At 41.2% G+C, this 22,847-nt stretch overlaps 1 protein-coding gene across 3 annotated transcripts in view; it reads right to left on the bottom strand.

Moving 5' to 3' along the window:
- The window catches only part of NALCN (sodium leak channel, non-selective), a 234,875-nt gene that overhangs the window by 178,603 nt on the left and 33,425 nt on the right, over positions 1–22,847 (bottom strand). For all 3 annotated transcript variants that reach the window (XM_040537921.1, XM_040537936.1, XM_040537929.1), the window contains exons 6-7: positions 22,577–22,705; positions 1,913–2,067 (exon numbers count right to left, since the gene is read on the bottom strand). In XM_040537921.1, the coding sequence (XP_040393855.1) occupies positions 1,913–2,067; positions 22,577–22,705 (284 nt within the window). The remainder of the gene's footprint in view (positions 1–1,912; positions 2,068–22,576; positions 22,706–22,847) is intronic.

Here is a 22,847-nt window from a genome sequence, read left to right as displayed (position 1 = left end):
TCTAGACAAAAACAATGCATTAATGACAATTTTCCTACATCTATTAGCAACCTTTGATCTTTCAAACAGAGCATCCAGAATGACTATCGATAAAGCACAGGAGCCTTGGGAGAATGGAGTTTCAGCCACTTTTAAAACCTGCTTTACCAATCAAGGCACCCTTGGACAAACTATTTCACCTGTCTTTGCCAACCTTTGATTGTCTTTGGATGCCTTGCCATCATTAAAAATGTTTATTAATCACTCAGAGCCTTGTTCAAATCTTCTATATACCTAAGCTTATCTAAGGCGTTGCAAACAGTTTTCCCTGGTGATCAGGTAGGCGGCTAGAATAACAGCCTTCAATGCCACAACTGATTTTGCACATCAAGATAAGAAGGGTGGTTTCAATCTGAGGCATAATTCTTCCGCTGATATACCTATCCTACACTTCACTGCTGAACTGTCTCGAACTAGAGAACTTGCATGTGGATGTTTTTAGCTTCCAGTGTGAACTCAGCTCATATTTACCCAGGCATGGCAGTATGCTACTGACTTAAGAATCTGAAGGTCGTCTGACAGATCAGACAAGGTTGTCCTCTGAGATCTACTGAAGACAAATTTCATATAAAAGGTATGTACTACAAGTACTGCTATTCAGCTAGCAGTACTGGTACAACTGTTGCACTCGTGGATTCTGGAAGAAACAGAATACAACTTGGTTGAAATCATTTTTTTTTCTCCTCAGAAAGGGAGAAAAAAAAAGGACAGAAATGGCAGTTTCTGTTCAGAAATTCTTTGGTATCACAGAGTACCTGTCGTAATAGGAGACTACTTCTTTTAAGTCTCTGGCTCATTGTGTATATTCAGTGGCCTGGGAAACAACTGAAGTAATTTCAGCTGCAAGGGCTTTCGGTTCTCAAAAAAATCCTTTTGGATTGTAGTCATTCCATCAGTAAACCTTTTTATTACCTTCAAGTTCATCTGAGGCCAGCATAACAGTCTACTGTCTAAAGCTCAAGCCAGGAAAAATGAAATATAAGCTTATCAGTCAGAGAGAGGCATCAGAAAGAATATGGCCTGTAGGCATGCTTTTTCGTTTGAAAGGAACTCCCTACCTGTACTTATGAAAATGTACAGCTGCAGGCTCCTGTTGGACCTTTGTCTGTTAAATAAAAGTGAGATAACCACAATTTTCTGATAGGGTAACTGCATATTTTCCATTCAGATAAGGATCCTGCCACAGCTGCCTGTACTGTTGCCACCTTTCTTGAATTATTGTTCTGTGTTCCCTGTGGGGATGGCACGACCCATGCCAACTAGCAGAGTGCATTGTGCTGGTCACTCTGAGGTGTTTCTCACAGAAGAAAAATTGCACCAGTAGTACAATATCTATCTGCCTGACTCTCAGTCATTTTACTGAATGCTATTCTGACTTAACACAGTTTGGATCCAGGTTGTCACAGACACACATGATCTCACTTTCTCCCCCTCCTCCTTAGTATTGAGAGGATAACTTTAGTACCAAGTAATTCTGTGTGTTTTTCCTTTTTTTTTTTTTTTTCCTTTTGCATAGGAATTACTACTAAAATTAGACAAATAAGATGAACTATATACTCTAAAATGGATCATAAATAAAGCACAATAATTAGTCATCGCATTTGCATATTGGTGATAATCAACAGTTGACTCTTTTTAAATAAAGACATTGTTTTAAAGTTATTTAAATCCTGGGAACCCAAGCAATGTAAAAATAGATAACTTCATCATTCCAAAGCAAATAGCACAGCTTCTCTTTCTGGCATGTGCTCTACTTGAGCAGAATACTGATTGCACTTGATATCTTTTCAGCACAGACATGAGCTATCTGTTCTACTCATTTCATAAACATTTTTAAATGGATACTGAAATGGATTTTACCAGTAGGACAGACCTATCTCATTAAAGCCACTGTAGCCCAGCTCTTGCCTGCTTAGTCCCAGATCTTCAAGGTCCATGCATTTAAATCCAGGTGGGCACTGGTAACCTTCTTCTAGCTCTCTGGAACAGTGGGTGTCTGGGATAGCTAAATTATTCCAGGTTACGTTTCTGTGAAAAATACAAAATTAAGGTGTTATATAAATTCAGCTCAGAGCAAAACTAAATGCTTGAAAGCAAGAGGAATTAAATGTCTTCAGACCTATGAAATGACAGTACAAATATAAACAGAAGCTTCATACTAATACTTAGAGACCTCAACAAAAACGGAGAGTCTTCAAGACATAAGGAAGTTAACAGCTGTTCCAACTGCTTTTTCATGAAATATGGCACTTACTGCTTCAGATACCTTTGGAAATCCTGAAAACGTGTTCAACTGCAGGCAAAAATGTGACTTTGAGTTCCACAGACACTACCTGAGCTAGCTTTGACACCTTTTAACAGGATCATTGTGGATGACTTGTCAGCTATGTATGAATGTGTTAGCTTCTTGTACCTTGGTTAGGGCAGGGTTCTGCCATAGATAGCTAAATCCTTAATCTTGCACACATATAGCCATAGTCACAGAAAAAGTCAAATCATTACACATCTAGTGTAAGTACTGATGTGACTGAAACAGATGTGATTTACAAGGCCAAGAATGGTTTGGTAAAACAGGTGGAAAAAGAAAAAAAAAAAGTTCAAACTGGTTCAAACTGATTTTTGCTAGTGAATATAATACTGGAAAATAGAAAGACATGCAAAAAAAGACAGCATTGCAACACAGTGTGCTGGCCAGTGAGAGGCCTCCCATTTTTCACTGTTGCCAGAGGCTGAGCATCACTTGTCTTCCCAGCTCCTCTGGCACATTGGGTGAGCTGCTGAAGAGGCTCTGTCAAGCTGCACTGCAATGGGAATTCAGGTAGTTCCAGTGCTAGGGGACAGTGAAGTTAAAAGGTGAGGGAGGACAAATTTGTGGCTCCCTGGTCTGTACCTGTGGCATATACACATGAATATATATACAAGTACTCCCAAAATTTGTAAGGAGAAGCTCAGGCAGTTGATTCCCTATAGGCATTCACAGCACACCATTGATAATGGCAATAAATATGGAAGAGAGAGAATCACAACCTGCTCATCCCATTTCCCAAGTGGTTTAGTTAAAAGGTACACCTTAGCAAAGAAAATTCATTCTGAGCAGGTCCCTGTTAGGGTCCACAAAGCAACACAGCACAGAATTGAGGATTCACATTACTTGTGCTATGAGCCAACTGGGTAAACCAAAGAGAAGCAAGGTTGCAATACGACAGCTCCAACTGCACTGAACAGGCACACGAGCAAGCAACATCATTTTTCTCCCTGTTTGTACTCTCTCTTCCAACAAATGGAAATCCTGATTTTGGCTCAGTCCCAGGGCAATTTCAAATCAGACTTGGAAAGCTAATCAGGGAGAGTTCTGGTCTGAGGAAAAAAACAGTCTGTAGCATTTCTCCATTCATGTTCAGGCTGATTTTGACTTTCTAGTCACAGCACAGACTTCTGATACAGAAACACCTAAAATGAATTACTGAAAGTTATAAAGAAAATCTTGTAGTATTCACCCCGTTATCCTGAGGCTCCAGACCAATGCCTTAACATTCATCACTTTAATTAATCTTATTTGTCCACAGAACAGGTGAAATTTATAGCCTGCCTTTTAGTATAATTAGCATTTTATTGTTCTTCTGAAAGTCCTCTTCTTTTAGTCTAACTCACAGATGCATTTTGACAGCTAAATTGGGTGAACAGGAGTCATAATTACTTTATGTTTTTTGCCTTTATGCACTGCATGCGATAGCAATAGATTACTATAAATCTGTCAGTGTGAAACTAAAGCTTCCTACACAATTTTGCTAGGCAATTATAAGTACAGAGAACTGTGGCTGCACCCGTTCTGTAGCCATTTCTTCATGATGCCTGAGAGCCATACATATCTGCATAGATGAACACACAGACACATAAACACCTCCAGCCAACGTTATAAAGGACTCCCCAGAAATTTAGCTATCTGCTTAACTAGAAAGACAGATAGATATACAAGCATATGTGTACCCATTTCCCTTTTTGTAAACATGTTTAGCATATGTCACTCAAGGATTTAAAATTTCTTCTGGGCACCTTCAGTTTTTTATACTAGAATGTGTTAGTTCATACTCAGTTGTGTGCTTTAAATACTTCAGGTTTGTGATACAAAAGCCATTATAATATAGGATTATCATAAGACAACATTTTATGAATATTTTCAGAAATGTAAATTAATTCATTGGCTTAAGCAGATGCAGAGCCCAGGCTACTGGTAGCTAATGAATTTTACATTATGGTTTGCATTAGAAAATCCCTCAGATCCAAAAGGCTAGCTGCATGAGGACATGTTATTAAAAGTACTGCCAGCTCCATCATTACAATGCAAAGCACTCATTTTAAGGAGTTCATTTAAACCTAGTTCATAGAATCACAGAACGGTTTGGGTTGGAAGGAACCTTAAAGATCATAAAATTCCAACCCCCCTGCCCTGGGCAGGGACACCTCCCACCAGACCAGGCTGCCCAAAGCCCCATCCAGCCTGGCCTTGAACACCTCCAGGGATGGGGCATCCGCAGCTTCTCTGGGCAGCCTGTGCCAGTGCCTCACCACCCTGAAAGTCATTTTTGTATCACATCAAATCTCCTGAAGAAAAGCTGTTTCCATGCACCAGGCATAATTTAGACTAAAAAGGAGCAATCTCTGATTATAGTACCTGTACCTATACAGGTATAGGCTTTTTAGGACCAATGTCACTAGGAAGTTCATGTTGTAGTTCAGGATAGCAATAAGAATAGATTAGTCTACATGGAGTAGACAGTATTAGACTGCTAATCTAGAATTGGCTATAATATCACCAGTCATTTCCAATACAACGTGATTTAAAATATTTTATACCTTCATAGGCCATACTTGACATCAACGAAAGACTGAAGTGCTGATTCAGCACATAACTAGCTTCAAGCATCTGAGAAGTTCTGTTAGGCAATGTACTTAAATACCTTGCTGAATAGGGTGCCTAGATAAAATCACATATACTTGCAACGTGAAGAAAGAAACAATTCATCCCAATAGGCTGAGTACTTCTCTGCATGGTATTCAACATGTGTGGAGTACAGCATCAATCCAATAGGTGAGCTGAGAAATCAGTTCAGCACAGGAATGCAAAGGACACACCAGGAGATAATTGACTCCACATTGCTCGATCAGAATCCATCAATACCAAGATTGTTGCCAAAGACATGAGAGCACTTCTCTGATATGCTTTTAACTGCCTGAAGAACTTCCTGACTACATATGCACTGCATATGGTGTACGTATCACAAGAAGAACTCGAGGCAGTACATGTGCCCCTTTTCTATGGCATCTATTCAATAGAAATTGAGAAAAAAATAGGATTTTTTTATTCTGGTATCCTATTATTTTTTAAAGATATCACCAGAAAGCTAATTGAAATTACCAACTTACTCATGCAGTTTCCAGATCCAGAAAATTAGAGAAAAAAAAAATAATAAGAAGGAAATTTATTTATAAGGCATAAAAATATTGCTCCAAACAGTGAATTAGGTAAAGAATTCACTAACTAAATATGAATTAGCTGCAGCTGAACGATCTTCTGTGTTAGCCAAGAACAACCCTCTCTCTACACTAAAACCAGGTGTTGCAAGGCTGCAGGCTAAAGGGTACACCAGCGTTCAACACGGAGTACCCCAGGGGTCAGTACTGTGTCCAGTCCTGAACGGCTACAGATGGATAACTGCCTCAAACTCTTCAAAGTCAAAAAATGATGGTTCCTATGGTCAATAAACCAACTCATCAGTCTTGGTCTGTTTTCCCCCCTGTATCATCCTTCAGTTTTAGAGCACAGAACCTTGTCTTCTAATCAAGAGACTCCTTAAAGAAGGTAAATTACAGAAAAAAATACTCTTTATATATCTATAATTAATGGCTGTAATCTTATACCCATAAAAAACAGGAAATCTGAGATTAAGGTTCCTATGACCACATTATACCAGTAACACTGCGTAGAAAGAACACGTATATGAACTTTTCTACTTAGAATATGTCTTGTTAAAAGGTCAGAAAGCTCATGCCAATTAATGTACAGTTGCTGTTATCACTAGGTAGTTAAAAATATTTCTTTCATATATTCTAAATTATTTTTGTTTTCAGAGACTCTGGGAATTTGAGACAGGAAACCTAAAAGGATAAGTGCTTGCTTTTTAGCTGACTCCTTGTGAAAAAAATAAAAGAGAAAAGGGTTAAGTTTTTTTTTATTTTCTTGGTGACCATGAAAACAATCTAAGTACCTACAAAAGCCAAAAGCCTCCTTTCATCCTTTCAGTTTGCCCTTTTAAATGTAACTTGTTTCCCAAATCCATACCTGAATTCTTACTGTGCTAACCTAATCAATTCCCTTTTCTCCAGTGGGAGCTCTGAACATACAACTGCTATTAACAGATGGTTCTTAGACTACTTCCTTACACCACTGCTCTTTTTATAGAAGGACCAAGCAATAACACGAGCACTCCTGCACAGTTGTTAGAATAATAATATTGTGGTATAATATTTATAAATCATTCATTATTTTATAAGAACTTTGTTTCCATCATGTAGTTTTCTCTTGACCACTTTCATAGTTTTTATCACATTATGACCTCTGCTAACAAGGTAGATATTAATATATAAATCAGTGATATTGATATTTCTAAAATTTGCAGTAGTAGTTTACCATTATTATTGAGCATATCTTTTCAAAGTGCACTCACTGTCAGCTAACCCATCTGTCACCAAAGTCGGAGACATATATAACCATCAACCTCAAAACAAGGGAGTCATACTGTAATCGATTTCTACTGAAAATCTCATTCACTAGATCTTCCTGTTTCTCCAAAAAAAAAAAGATTGCAGCTTAGAACAATGCTGCTGCTGGAGTCATTACAAGTTCTAGATAATCCACTAACAGTATCATCCAAAATCGCTGGTGAGAGATAAAGAAATTTCAGAGAGTACCCTGCTGGCTTAAGGATTACACTTATGCCTAGGCACAACTCTCCCTCTGATATTTTATAACCTTCTCAAGGGTAACTTTTTAATGTTAGGGTACTTTTAGACAAACTCAGGTCTAAAGTCATCATGCATCATATTTACAGAACCAGTTTCCTGTTTTTAATCAGAGAACAAAATCTGTTTTATCTTTTAAACTGTAAGTGTGAAAACATCATCCACATTTAATGTTTCTCATAATTATATCTGTAATTATAACCATAAAGCTCTCTAAGCTGTCTAGTAACAGATTGTCTCTGATATCTATTTATTATTTTTATCACATTAAAAAATAAAGTAGTGCATGCTTCAAGGACTCATGACTTTAGGGACACTACAAGCACAACGCTTCAGCTTTGGCAACATGCCATATTTTACATTTTAACTTGGCAAACACAGATTTCACTACTCAAGATTTAGTAACTGAGGAGAATATTAGATAGCATCTGCTAGGGATAATTATATTCAAATCAACAGGCCCAAATAACTGAGGGCATCTCTCATCTCCCTATTAATTTTTAATAAAACTTGAAATAGCAGGGGAATCCCAGAAGAATGCTAATGTGCCATTAAAGGACAAGCAGTATGACTGGTTAGCCTGACATCAACTGAGACAAAAGAAAGAATGAGCTGTTACACAGTCTAATTGATAAAGAGTAAAGAACTTGAATGTAATTAATGGCAGGCAGCATCAAATACAGAAAATAATTCTCATCATACTAGCATGATTTTGATAAGACTGCAAATTTGCCCAATGAAATTGTCTAGCTTAGACTTTGTAAAGTAATTAATTCAATAACACAACTGATTAAAAAGTTGGCATTATATAGTATTGATAAAACACAGGATAAAGGGGCTGAAAACTGATTAACTGACATCTTAAGAAGTACTTGCTATATCATCATGATCTACCATAATCAATGAGGGAGAAATAGTATAAAATCAAGAACAGGCATAGAACACATAAATTACACTAAGGACAAGGCAATAAGGTTATCAGGATCACTTGGTTACCTGAATCCAACAAAACAAAATGTGATTTAATACAGCCAAATGCAAAGTTGCACAGGAAGGATCACAGACAGCAAATGTTAGCTCTTATGACCTACAGAATAAAGAGGATAAAAGAGGATGGGAATGCTATGTTATAGAATATAGATGCTATGTGAGAGTTTAAAACAAGGGGCTTTAATAGGGCATCCTCTCATATTTTTCATAATATATCATTTCTGATCTTATTTTATCCATTTTTTTTAAATCCACTGCATTTGTGGATAGAGGAGGAGCAACTGACATCATCTACCTGGACTTGGACATTTGACACTATCCCCCATGGTATCCTTGTCTCTACATTGGAGAGACATGGATTTGATGGATGGACCACTCAGGGGGTAAGGAATTGGCTGGCTGGTCAAACTCAAAGAGTTGCAGTCAATGGCTCAATGACCAGGTGGAGATAGTAACAAGTGGTGTTCCTCAGGGGTCAGTGTTGGGACTGGCACTATTTAACATCTTTGTTGGTGACAGTGGGATACAGTGCACCCTCAGCAACTGTGCCAATGACACCAAGCCATACTGTGCGATCGACAAGCCGGAGGGAAGGGATGCCATCCAGAGGGACCTGGACAGGCTTGAGAGGTGAGCCTGTGTGGACCTTGTGAAGTTCAACAAGGCCACGTGCAAGGCCCTGCATCTGGGCTGAGGCAATCCCAAGCACAAATACAGGCTGCGTGGAGAATGGATTGAGAGCAGCCCTGAGGAGAAAGACCTGGGGGTGCTAGTTGACGAGAGCCAGCAGTGTGTGCTTCCAGCCCAGAAAGCCAACCACATCCTGGGCTGCATCAAAAGAAGTGTGGCCAGCAGGTCAAGGGATGTGATTCTCCCCCTCAACTCTGCTCTCCTGAGACCTCACATGGAGCACTGCATTCAGATCTGGGAACCCCAGAACACGGAAGTATTATAACAAGTCCAGAGGAGGGCCACAAAGATAATCTAAAGGGCTGGAGCACCTCTCCTATGAAGACAGGCTGAGGGAGTTGGGGTTGTTCAGCCTGGAGAAGAGAAGGCTCTGGGGATACCTCATTGCGACCTTCCAGTACCTAAAGGGGGCTACAGGATAGCTGGGGAGGGACTCTTTGTCAGGGAGTCTAGTGATAAGACAAGAGGGAATAGCTTTAAACTGAAAGAGGGTAGATTTATATTAGATATTTGGAAGAAATTCTTCACTGTGAGGGTGGTGAGACACTGGCACAGGTTGCCCAGAGAAGCTGCGGATGCCCCATCCCTGGAGGTGTTCAAGGCCAGGCTGGCTGGGGCTTTGGGCAACCTGGTCTGGTGGGAGGTTGATCCTCAATCAGCTGATCTCCTGATCTAGTGGCAGGTGTCCCTGCCCATGGCAGGGGGGTTGGAACTGGGTGATCTTTAAAGTGCCTTCCAACGCAAACTGTTCCATGATTCTATGATCATGGCAAGAAAGAGCCAGTGCTTCCCAGGCTGTACAATCAGAACGATAATGAATTAATATATCTCTCTGCATTGCACTCACACCAATTATGATCAATATTGTGCTCAGGTTTTTTGTTCATATATTATTTTCTTTTTATTTTTTTTTAAATTAAAGGAAAGTATAGAAATATGAAAATGAGAAAAAAGAACATGCTTAGCAGCAACAGAGTTAAAGAGCTACATAATGTTTGTTCATTAAAAAGCATATTGAAGGGTGCCTAAATTATTGTGTGTAAGTGGATTCACACAGGGAAAGTACTGGGAATTACAGTTCTGTGTAATCTAGCATAAAAAGGTGTAACATGAATAGAAAGCTAAGAGCTCAAACCAGGCAAATTAAGATAATGAATTAGGAACATAGTTTTTAACAGTGGAACAGTTTCTGATATAAACTAAAAAGCTTTCTTGCTTATAAAGCATTCTTCTGCTCCTACTCTAACCAAGAATAGATACATACCTACAAGACACACACTAGAGTCAGATGCAAGCTATAAAGCTCCCTCCAGGAGAAACATAACGAAGTCAGACTAGATGATCCAATCGTTTCTTTTGACTATAAATTTAAACTATAGATACTGTAATATTTTACCACTGCTAATACATTGTCTTTCAGTATATTTGCCCCACACTACATAGATTTTTATATCTTGTCATTCAGTTCTGGTCTTTAATTGATTATTTCTATGTTCAGTTTCAGGTTTCAGTATCTTTTGGTAGTTTTCATAGTCTGCTAGTGTCAAAGCTCAAGTCTTTATAGACGGAACTGCTACTTTCTTTTGCTTCTTTGGTCAGTTTTTGAAGAAAAAAGAAATGGTTTATGTTTATTTAATAAATTAACTTAAGTACTGATTTTATTCCCTTTCTCTTCCATCCATATGCAGTCATAAGGTACAATTAAATCAAACTGCCTACTACATAAGGCAATAATACTAGTCAAGCTCTGATTTGATTGGGCTTGTGGCTTTATTCATTTCATACATGACCTAAGTAAGGGTGTACAAACTGTGCCATTGATGTTTCATCTATTCCTATTCACTTCACATGAGTTTTGAAGAGACTGAAACACACCTCAAAGGGTTTGGAGGCTGGTGGGTTCCATAATACTCCAGAAGTACCTTTCTCTCTCCACAAGCCAGAAAGGGAATTCAAGGCATTTAGGTTCCTAACACTGGTGCTGACATCAAAGCCAGATGACTCTGTACTTATGACAGATCACTTACGTTATCCAAAGCCAATGCTGTCACCACGTGAATAAGAACAGGATGATTGCAGCTACTTAAAAGCTTTGACAGTCCATTGGTTTGATCACTTGCTACCAAAATTAGAGAAAATCTCATTCAATTCACTTCGTCATTACCCTTCAGAGTAACAAGGCCACCAAAGTTAGCCACAGAAAAGTCATTAAAAGAAGAACTCTTTCCTATGGACATTGCTGGAATGTACACCCAGCCACGAGAAAGCAGAGCTCAAAAAAGAAAATACAAACGTTCCAGTGTGGATTTTTTCATGTGTAGTATGCATGGATCAGTACTTACACTGAAATTTGATCAAATGCCACCTGGCATAACAACTCTATGACGGCACATTTTTGTGGCTGCTACAATCATTGATGAGGGAACTGAATTCAAATAGTAATTACAAGATACATATGCTAATGTAAGACATTTCATAGGAATTAAAACAACATGAATAAATGGAATTCACACAACAAAGAAGGCTATCAATATTAGTGCTAATACACAGGAAATAAAAAGGAAGAGTTAAAAACAAATCCATCTAGCTTGCATGAATCTGCATTTCAACAAAGGGTATCAAATTAGACTTATTTACATGTTTAATGTTCAAGTGATCTCCTACCTACAGTATGTATGACAATTCAATAAAGTACTTCCCTAGAAAATTTAAGTGAAAAACACCTCAGTTCTCTTTTAAATTGCAAGGACATGAACTGAAATGTATGAAACAATCTAAGCTGAAGACTGGATCTATTTTGACTTTAAAGTATGTTCAGGATCACTTCAAAAAAATTCATAGCAAACTGGGTTAAATGAAGAAAAATACCTTCTCAGTAGCTGTCTACCAAATGTAGGGGAAACATACGGTCAGCAAACTGCATTGCAGAATTTGAAAATCATAAGCCTGAAGTTAAGCTGGGATTCTTGTCCATCAAATCTCACAAGCATTTGGGACCCATCACTCACAACAGCAGAGTTAGCTACGCTAGCTAACTGGCAGGTTTACCTCTCTCTCTGTTTGGAACACTGCTGGTTTACTTCTGTGAACTTCCACCTTAGCCATGAGACAGGGTATTCCTCAACATCATAGAACAATACTGCACTAAATCTAAATCTGAACTATATGCAAAACAAATTCCTTCATATGGCTTGTGTTGTGAAGTGTCAAGACCCCACACGGGATGCCTTCAACAAATGTGTTTACATAGCTCAGTCACTAATGCGACATCTGAAGTGGCAAGAGCTGCAGCTCTTGGCATAGCAAAGAAGTGGGCTGCTATCACTGAGCACCTCAGAACAAACTTTCAGCATCACCCAGCTAACTCCACACGGAAACTATTAGGCGTCTGATAAGAGAACTGGCCATTCCACCAAAGCTCTCACTTTATCCAGAAGAAAGCAGTGTGATCCTTCCGTTTTAAAACATAACCTATGTCAAAACTGCCCAAACTGGATCGTTGCCACCTCTTGCACAAAGGCTCGGGGAATGGAAAAGAAGCACTCACGCAACCCCTGAGAATAGGCTGGGATGTCTTGCAGGTGAGCCTGGCAGATGTCTGTGGTGTTTGGTGGCTCCAAGCTAATGCTTGGGGTAGAGGCTGAGCCACAGGTAGGGAGCTGGCTGGGCACCCCTGCGACACTGTTGCTGTGCTCTGATGGCAGGGAGCAAAGGCATGGCAGGGTAGTTCCAGGTCTGCTCTGACCAAGGTGGATCCACTTCCATTGATTCCTCCACATCTTCTAGTGGATCCACCTCCATGGGCTCTGGCTCCACGCTGTTTGGCAGAAGGATAAGCCAGTCCTTGCTCGGGACAGCCCAAACAGGATGCCTTTGAAAGTTTTCAGGCCAGGGTGCCGAACCAGGGGGTCATCCACTTCCATGCTGAGGCCCCATGCCACTGTCTGGTTCATTTCCATGCGTGGGTCCAATGCTGCCATCTGGTTTACGGCCATACTTGGGTCCCATGCTGCGTTCCGGACTGCGTTCCTCTGCTCCATGTGGCTGTCTGGCTGATGCTCCTGCCTTCATCCCACACCACCGTTGTGCCAACGGGAAGGCCCAGGCCCCCAGGCGCTGTATGGTTGAGGGGACAGCCTGTGCCCTCAACTGCTGCGGTGTGAATGGTAACGCCAGAGCCTTGTGTCATTGCCACGCTCATACGTGTCCATGGGCTGCACGCCAGAGGTCCGTTGAGCACTAGTGTCTGTTCTTGTGCCGCAAGCACTATCCCTCTGCCCATGCCATTTCCCCTTCCCATCAGATGCCTACCTTCTCAGTGCTTTCTGGGACTGCATCTCTGTCCTCGCACACTGAGGTGGGCTGCTGCTCGCCTTCCTGCTTCTGGTCTTCTTGCTGCCACACAAGCTGGCTGCCAGAGGGCCTAGAAGCTCAGCGAGTGGTGGGCCAGCTGCAGGGGGTCCTGTTTTATACGGCCCGGAGCAAAGGCGGGGCAGTGTTGGCCACTGTGACCTCAGCAAGCCTCTGTGATGCCAACATGTGGCCAAAGGCAGCTGTGTTGGGAGCGGACTGGAAGATGCCCACACATGGGAGAAGGAGGAGCACTTCCCCCCAACTTGTTGTCATCTGCAAACTTACTGAGGATGCAGTCAATTCCCTCATCCAAGTCATCAGTAAAGATATTAAAGAGAATGGAGCCCCAACACCAACCCCTGGGGAACACCACTGGTGACCGGTCGCCAGCTGGATTTCACTCCATTCACTACCACTCTCTGGGCCCAGCTGTCTAGCCAGTTTTTAACCCAGCAAAGAGTGTACCTGTCCAAGCCATGGGCTGCCAGCTACTCCAGGAAAATACTGTGGAGACTGTGTCAAAGGCCTTGCTGAAGACTAGGTAGACTATGTCAACAGCCTTTCCCTCATCCACCAGCCAGGTCACCCAGACATAGAAGGAGATGAAGTTGGTCAGGTAGGACTTGCCTTTCATGAACCCATGCTGACTGGGCCTGATCCCCCAGTGGTCCCACATACATTGCATTCAAGATGACCTGTTCCATCACCTTTCCTAGCACTGAGGTCAGACTGATTGGCCTGTAGTTCCCTGGCTCCTTCTTACAACCCTTCTTATAGATGGGCATCACATTAGCAAGTCCCCAGTCATCTGGGACCTCTCTGGATGACCATGACCACTGATAGATGATGGAAAGTGGCTTGGCAATCACCTCTACCAGCTCCCTCAACACCCTCAGGTGGATCCCATCTGGCCCCATGGACTTGTGACAGTCCAGGTGGAGCAGCAGGTCTCTAACTGTTTCCACCTGAACTGTGGGGGGTTTCTTCTACTCCCTGTCCCAGACCTCCAAGCTGGGAGGCTGAATACCCCGAGGATAAGCGGTCTGGCTAGTAAAGACAGATGCAAAGAAGGCATTAAGAACCTCAGCCATTTTTTAATCCTCTGTTGTCATGTACCCTCTGCGTCCAGTAAAGAATGGAGATTCTCTTTGGCCATCCTCTTTCCTTTAATACATTTAGAAAAACAATTTTTGTTATCCTTGACCATAGCGGCCAGGTTGAGCTTGTGCTGGGCTTTGGCCCTCCTGATTTTTTCTCTTCATATACTGGCAACTCCTCAAGTTGCCTGTCCCTTCTTCCACCGGACATAAACTCCCTTTTTCTCCTGAATACAGAGCAAAAGTTCCCCTGTTCAGCTACACCTGTCTTCTTCCCCGCTGGCTCATCTCATGGCATGTGGGGACAGCCTGCTCCTGAGCCTTTAAGACTTCCTTCTTGAGGAGCTTCTGGCCTTCCTGGACCCCTCTGCCTCTCAGGACTGACTCCCAAGGGACCCTCCCTACCAGTGCCCTGAACAATTCAGAGTCTGCCCTCTGAAAGTCCAAGGTAGCAGTTTTACTAACAACCCTCCTGACTTCACCAAGAACAGAGAACTCTACCATGTCATAGTCACTCTGCCTAAGACAGCTCCCTACCACCACATCTCCCACCAGTCCTTCTCCGTTCGTGAACAGCAGGTCTAGCAGGGCACCGCCTCTGGTAGGCTCACTGACCAGCAGAGTCAGGAAGCTGTCTTCCACGCACTCCAGAAACCTTCTAGACTGCTTCCTCAGAGCTGTATTGTATTTCCAGCATATGTCTGGGAAGTTAAAGTTGCCCATGAGGACAAGTGCTGGTGATTGATCGACTTCCACCAGCTGCTTATAGAATGCCTCATCCCTCTCTTCATCCTAGTTTCACCAGGATGTCCGCCTTGTTGGCCAACCCCCTGATCCTTATCCACAAGGACTCTCTACCTTTTCATTCCCAACTCTGATCTCAACAGCATCGAAACACTCTCTAATATAGAGAGCTACGCCAACACCCCTCCTTATCTTCCTGTTCCTTCTGAAGAGCTTGTAGCTGTCTATTGCAGCACTCTAGTCATGGGAGTGGTCCCACCAACACGTTTCAGTGATGGCAACTAGGTCATAGTTTGCCTGCCACACAATGGCTGCCAGCTCCTCCTGTTTGTTGCTCATGCTGCGTGCATTGGTGAAGATGCACTTGAGTCATGCCACTGCCCTCACCCCCAACCCTGGGATGGCTCTCCCAGGCTCATCTCTATTGAGTCTTATTTCCCCCCTGTCCCCCTTCATACCTAGTTTAAAGCCCTCTCAATGAGCCCCACCAGCTAGAGTCCTCCCCGGCTAGAGTCTGTTTCCCCCTTCAGGACAGGTGGGACCCATCAGCAGCCATCAGGCCAGGTGCTGCGTAAACCTCCCCATGATAAAAAAAAAAAAAAATCTGTGACTGCACCAGCCTCTCAGCCATGTATTAATCAGCTGGGCCTTCCAGGTGCGCCCAATATCCCTCCCTACCACTGAAGGGATAGTGGCAAACACTACCTGCACACCCACTCCATCCAGTAACCCCCCCAATTCCCTGAAGTCCTTTTCAATAGCCCTCAGGCTTCTCTTAGCAATTTAATCGCTGCCAGCCTGAATTATCACTAATGGGTGATCTCAAACCTGCTCTTCACTTACAGTGGTTGGGACTCTGCTTCCCCAGCCTCCATCTACGGGTTCGGGGAAATGAAAGACTTGGGAAGCCTGTCTGTCAGTGAAGACGGAGGCAAAGAATCAGAGAATCAGAGAATCTCTTAATTGTAGTGGTTGGAAGGGACCTCAAGAGATGTCCTGCCAAAGCAGGATCCCTAGAGCAAGTCTTAAACTAAAAGAGGATACAGTTAGACTAGGCCTTAGGAGGAAATTCTTCACTGTGAGGGTAGTGAGGCACTGGAACAGGTTGCCAAGCGAAGTTGTGGATGCCCCATCCCTGGAGGTGTTCAAGGCCATGCTATATGGGGCCTTGGCCAACCTGATCTAGTGGGTGGCATCCCTGTCTATGGCAGGGGTGTTGGAGTTAGATGATCTTTAACATCCCTTCCAACAGGAGACATTCTATGACTCTTCTCTGTGTTTCCGGGCTAAGATGGATGTACCACTCAGTGACAGCTGCTGTCTAACCCATCAATGTCCATACATCCACAGATTCCTCCATTACTTGTCTGGCTTACTTTTGCAATATAAATCATAAAAACATAGAACAGACTAGGCTGGAAAGGACCTCCAAGTATCATCTGGTCCAACATGTCATGGAAAAGTGAGCCTAGATGAAACTATCTAATACCCTGTCCAGTTGCATCTTGAAAACCTCCAGTCATGAGGATGAGGTTGATCCAGTGATTGACTGTTCTCACTGTAACAAAATCCTTTCTTGTATCAAGATGAAACCTCTTCTGGTGTACCTTGTACCCATTGCCCCTTGTTCTCTCCATGTGGGTCCTTGTGAAGAGAAAGCCTCTGTCCTCTATGTAGCCACCCTTTAAGTACTGGAAAACTGTGATGAAGTTCCCCCTGAGCCTACAAATTTCCTGCAGAAAGTTCAGTTATTTCTAGGCTCTAATTCTGAATGGCAATTCTACGGTAAAAAAGCTTGTGGATACATACAGAACTTTCTCTATTGTGAAGATGAGATGCGGTTATATGTTACTTGTATTTATAGTCATCCAATTCCACAAGAATCTATAAAATCCACTCCAGTTTACTCAGAAAGAGTACTAATCAGCCAGAGGAGAGGAATCCCATTAATGCTGAAAGGCTGAGCAGAAATGCAATAAACTTTAATGTCTTCACTGGAACCAAAGCTATGTAAATCCAAATCTTCTCAAATCTTAACACAGGTAAGCATGTACCATTAGTGAGCCACCAAGAGCCAAGGCTACTCGGTTTTCCATCTTAGATCTTTGTTAAAACTACACCTTCTCATTCAAAGTGGAGCTGGACAAACAGAAGCTCTGGGAAGCCTATATGAAAGAAAATTGCTTTGGATAACAATCTATTTAACAGTTCTGGTCAAAATCAGGATTTGTGCTCAGAAATCATGCACCCTTTGAAAATGAGGATGAAGACCACTTCCCTTGGGTTTCTGTACTGGCCATCACCTTAACACTGTCTTCCACCCTTTTGATAGGATCCCATTTGAACAGGATTAACTAATCTGTTCTGTTTTTAACTAAGTTCTGTTTTAGTCTGATGCTGTATTTTTCTTGATTTTGGTTAGGGTCTAAATAAAATCTGGCCTGGAAAAAACAAGATTTCTTCCAGTTTTCTTTCCCCTGAGGAAATACCAGACAAATCACCATTGCAAAGATTCTCAATAAATCCCAAACACTATAATAAAGTAGTGCTGGTTGTTTAATTGGCATCAACAAATTAATATGCCCTGTTAAATAAGTCTTGTTATGTTGCTTTTTCAAGTTTGGCCTTTGCTTTTTCCCCTTTCTCCAAAACTTGATTACTCGTACTTATTTTCCCACTGCTGATGTAAGACATTATCTCAAATCCCTTTTGTTCTTTTTAATCATATTTATTTCTTCTATTAGATACTGTGGTAAGCTTTAAGCTCCAGTGTCTTTGAAGCTGTTTTCTGACATTTTGGGGGGCCTATTGATAGACAGAGGGAAAGATGACCAAGAACCTCTTAGATCTTTTTATTACTTGGTAATTATTTTTCTTATCTGTCTTCCTGGTCAGTTCTTACTTTAAACCTTGCAAGAAGGATTTTAAATTGACTGCCATGGTGACAAGGCAGACAGGTCTACAGCAATACTCAGCCCATATCCTACTGAAAGCATAAACAAAGGACCTTAAAGAGTGAGTTTGGAGAATTAGGTAATTTAGGTACATTTTATGTTTTTTAGCCGTGCTAACCTCCTTCCTTTCACTGAGGGAAAGCTTCCTTTCCCCTATAAAAGGAAAATACGCTGTTATGGAATAAATATAATCTAATCATGCATTACAAAAGTATTTTTTGTGTAGTCAAACATATCTTGGTAATAAAAATAAAGAAAACACTTAGCAGTATGTCTGTGAAGATTTATAAACCTCTCTAACAGAGCCAAAGAAGAGGTTTTGAAAAAATTTCCCTCGCATGTCCTCGTGGAAGTACCTTTTGTACACTGAAGGTGACCAAGAATAAAATAGAGTAGATTTGGGAAAACAACCTACTTTCCCCACACTTTGTTCACTTCTTTGAAATTAATTGCATATATGACAAAAGGACTTGTCAAACTGCTTATAATGTATCAACTTATTTAGATAATTGTATATTTATATATTACATTACAACCATACTGTATGTCTTTCAAGAAACTAAAGAATCACAGAATCATAGAATGGCTTGAGTTGGAAAGGACCTTAAAGATCACCCAGTTCCAACCCCCCTGCCATGGGCAGGGACACCTCCCACCAGACCAGGTTGCTCGAAGCCCCATCCAGCCTGGCCTTGAACACCTCCAGAGATGGGGCATCCACAGCTTCTGTGTCTCACCTTCCAGTGTCTCACCGCCCTCACAGTGAAGAATTTCCTCCCAACATCTAAGCTAAATCTCCCCTCTTTTAGTTTAAAACTATTCCCCATTGTCCTATCACTATTTGCTGATGTAAAAAGTTCCTCTCCATCTTTTTTTATAAGCTCCTTTTAAGTACTGAAAGGCCTCAATGAGGTCTCTCTTGAGCTTTCTTATATCCAGGCTGAACATCCCCAGCTCTCTCAGCCTGTCTGCATAGGAGAGGTGCTCCAGCCCTCTGATCAACTTCATGGCCCTTTTCTGGACCTGCTCTAACAGCCCCGCATCTTTCTTGTGCTGGGGACCCCAGACCTGGACGCAGCACTCCAGGTGGGGCCTCACAAGGACAGAGCAGAGGGGCACAATCACCTCCCTTCCCTGCTGGCCTCTCCTCTGTTGATGCAGCCCAGGATGCAGTTGGCTTTCTGGGCTGCAAGCACACACGGCTGGCTTGTGTTGAGCTTTTCATCCTCCAGAATCCCCAATTCTTTCTCTGCAGAGCTGCTCTCAGTGAGTTCTTCTCCCAGGCTGTGCTCAGGTCTGGGATTGCCCCAAAAGAAGATCTGTGATAAGGAAGTCTACGCAGTATAGCACTCATTGGCAGAAAACAGATACACCAGTCAGAGAAATCATCAGGAAAAAGCTGTAACAGAAGAGCTGTAAAAAGACAAGTAATAATCACAAAGGGAACACTGAGTTAGAAAATTGTCTAGGAAGATGACAGTGTTCCCCATATAGAAAAATAAGTCAGGCAAAATAAAGAAGATCACATGAATGAGGGAAAAAATGACTCAACATCAAACGAACAAACAAAAAAACTTTTCAGCCTTTGGAAGGAAGTCGGATTTTGCTGATTTCACAGACATAATGAAAAACTTAAGACTGCAGTTAGCTCACTCCAGTATTTCTGTTTGTCAGAGTTAACATTAGAAACTGACTGAGGAGGTGGAGAGACAGGAGGTCAGGGAGTGTGAGCGTCAGGAGGGATGGAAAGATAAAAGAACTTGCAGCAGTCAAAGAGGCAATGAGTGTCTGATGAGGCTGCCACGTCCTTTCAAATAGGAAGGAATAGCAAGATTTTAAGATGCCATTTGCAGGAGATGCTTGTCTCCTGTATAATAATAATTCAGAAGGCAGTAGACTTACTAAGGCTGCTTTCTAAAATGGATGAGTCTTGACCTCAGTAATAAGATTTTACCCTTGTTTTTTTTTTTTTTTTTTTTTTTTTGCCATACAATTCTGCTTAGTACGAGATAAATCACACAAAATCTAAGTTCTCAAAGGTGGCCACTAATTGTGTGTTTTTCATTTTCAAAGCTTGACTTGGGAGCCTCAGATATGGCTTGCAGAAATACTGAGTGTTTACAGCTGTGGCTCATTAGGGGCTGTGCTTTAGTAACTTGGCAAGTTACTCAATGCCAAGTACAGTCAGCACTGGCCATTCTCCATGGCGTGGAACAGAACCACCTGAGGTAGAGAGACGCGGACAGCCAGACTCAAATTTTGAGGGAAGCTTTACTATGAAATTGAGAAACTGAACTTCAAAGACAGAAGTCAGATTTTTCTAGGCAATTTTCATGCTTTTGTGCTCTACTACGTCAAAGCTAATAAGCTGTCCTCGATTGAGAGGTGGCATGATGCCTCCTTTCTAAGAACATTCTGGGCACTAGTGCCAGCCTCCAATTTGTCCTCTTTTGGCAGTACAACTAACTGTGACTTCTTTCTATTTTTCCAATCCACTGAAAAGCTATGCAGGCAGTTCTGCTAGGACCAGCCCTGACCTATGTGAAGAGGGGACAGATTAACTCCACCCAGAGTTGCTGCCTGGCATGAAAAAACAATCACATATGTATAAGCGTTCACAAAGCATAATGATGAGTATTACAAAAAGAAGCAGAAATAAGTGTTTTCAGAGTAGGAATGAGCAGTATGTCACAAGTAAGGTGTGAATCCACATGTCAAGGAGAAAAGTAAAAAGATACTGTTCATTGTGTGAGAACCCTTCATTTGTCAGAGTAAATGAAGGACAAAAGTGGTTTTCAATGTAATTCTACTCATACACAACCATAGGAGCCATTTAAAGTTAGAAGTCAGTTTTGGGGAAGGCAAAAGCGGTTAATTACTTTCTGAAGGTGCCTATCTCAGGTATCTAAAATGTACCTTAAATTAGATGTCTAACTTCTAAAGAGCTAAAAATACATACACAATGATACTGAAAGAAAAAGGAGTTAAGACTAGACTTGATGTTCAAGTCTCACATTTCTTTATTTCTGCATATTTCACTTTTCCATCTTTAACACATTTTAGACAGGCTTTTATTTTTTATTTTGTGTGCTGGGTATTTGACACTTTTAACCTTTCCCTGTAATTCAGCTTTTCAACAATCTAAATTTGAACCATAACCACTTTCCCATTATTTTTCAATAACGCAGTATTCAGAGAGCAACTCAGTACATTCAGAAGAAACTAAAATTATGAGCAACCTTAAAATTACAGGCTCATTATTCCATATCAAAACCACACCTTATAATGTCCCATTTCATCTTTTTCAATTGAAATCAGGGAAGGGCTACATTCACTGATAGAAGCAATAACAAGATGCATGATCTTTCCTGTGTTACCAATCCTATTTCCTGTTTTCCCAAACTACATAGGTAAATCACAGAATCACAGATATCACAAATACATTTTTCACAAAGATTTTTTCCCATGTCTATGGGAAACTAAAAAATCCGTGCTATAAAGATTTTCTTTTAAAAATGAGAAAAAGTCAGAATAAAATATCTAATTTCCTAAGTGAAAAACAACCACACAATATAATACTCAATGCATAAGAAAATATCCAAAATTCAATCACCTCTTTAACAAAACATCATGTAATGTCTAACATATTCACAAGTAATTCTGTAACCTTTTTTATATCTGCCACTTTTAATAATCTCATTTTGTATTTGATAGTTTATTGATCCTAGTTCAGAAAAATCTTTAACACGCTATTTTGCAATAGTCTGACTTTTTATTCTGCACAGTAGCTGATTAAGCAGTGTTTTGCGTTTCTTATAATGTCTATTCTATTTATTTTACTTTCTGACAAATTCAATACAGAAATAAGAGGATACACTTTTGACTAATGCAAAGGCTTCAACTCCAGAGCTAACATTTCCCTATCCAAAGAAGGCGAAGCAACAAAGAAATAGATGCTATAGAATCTCACAACAGTGGTCAAGGATACATCCAAGCTGTCAACTCAACAGGACAAAGAAGCGTATACTTACTGCAATCCTATGAGCATCCCAATGACAAGAGGCTACATATACTGTGCTTCAACTTACCCTTTTGTTTAAGTACGTGCTGAATCAAAAACATGATGTACATTTGATAACCAGTGTAGAGTATTAATTGCACTTTCCAAAGGCTGGGTAAAAAGGATCTTTAGCTTTACATCTGAGTATCAGGTCCCAGTAACCTCTCATCCCAACAAGGGTGTGAGATTCTGTGGAAAGTTCTGCCCTTTACCTTAGGTCTTGCGCCATTCCCAGACATTCTGGGAAAAGACAGGAGAATACAGCAAAAGCTGATGAAACATCAGTGACTTGACTCAGTTGAAAGCAGCAATGCTCCTCCTAAAGGCTCTCCTCCTGTCTCAATCTCTCTCACTTATACTCTAACCACACACATCCCCATGCACTCATCCCCTAAATCAGACTGCTGCTCAATACCCTAATTTGTCATCTCTGTTCCATTTTAAATTTATGTGTTTTTTTTTTTTTCATAATTCATAACCTATTTGCTTCCCCAATTTATCCTGGGGAATTGATTTTGGTGGACCATTTTTAACCTATTAATTCCATTTTACACGCAATGACACTCACTAAAATTATATATATGCACTGAAAGAACAGCCTCACATTATGCCTACCCAGGCCAACTTACCCTCGCTGTGTGTCATCAGTCACGCAGTGGTATGTAAAAGTTCCAAACATCTGCACCCCCAGGATTCCATACAGGAGGAGAAAAAAGAGAAGGAAAATTGAAACGCTCCAGATTTGCTCTCCAGAACGCCTGGCAAAAAGAAAAACAGCACACTGAGTGCACAGGCAATGTGAAGACACCTCTGAAAAACTGCAGAATAGAAAGTGTGATCACACACAGAGGAGTATTTCATCCCACAGAAAATTTGTCCTCAAAACTGATCTCTTGCTCT

This window comes from Cygnus olor, chromosome 1 (genome assembly GCF_009769625.2).
Source record: "Cygnus olor isolate bCygOlo1 chromosome 1, bCygOlo1.pri.v2, whole genome shotgun sequence".
Taxonomy (NCBI): domain Eukaryota; kingdom Metazoa; phylum Chordata; class Aves; order Anseriformes; family Anatidae; genus Cygnus; species Cygnus olor.
This window is presented reverse-complemented; position numbering and strand designations above follow the sequence as displayed.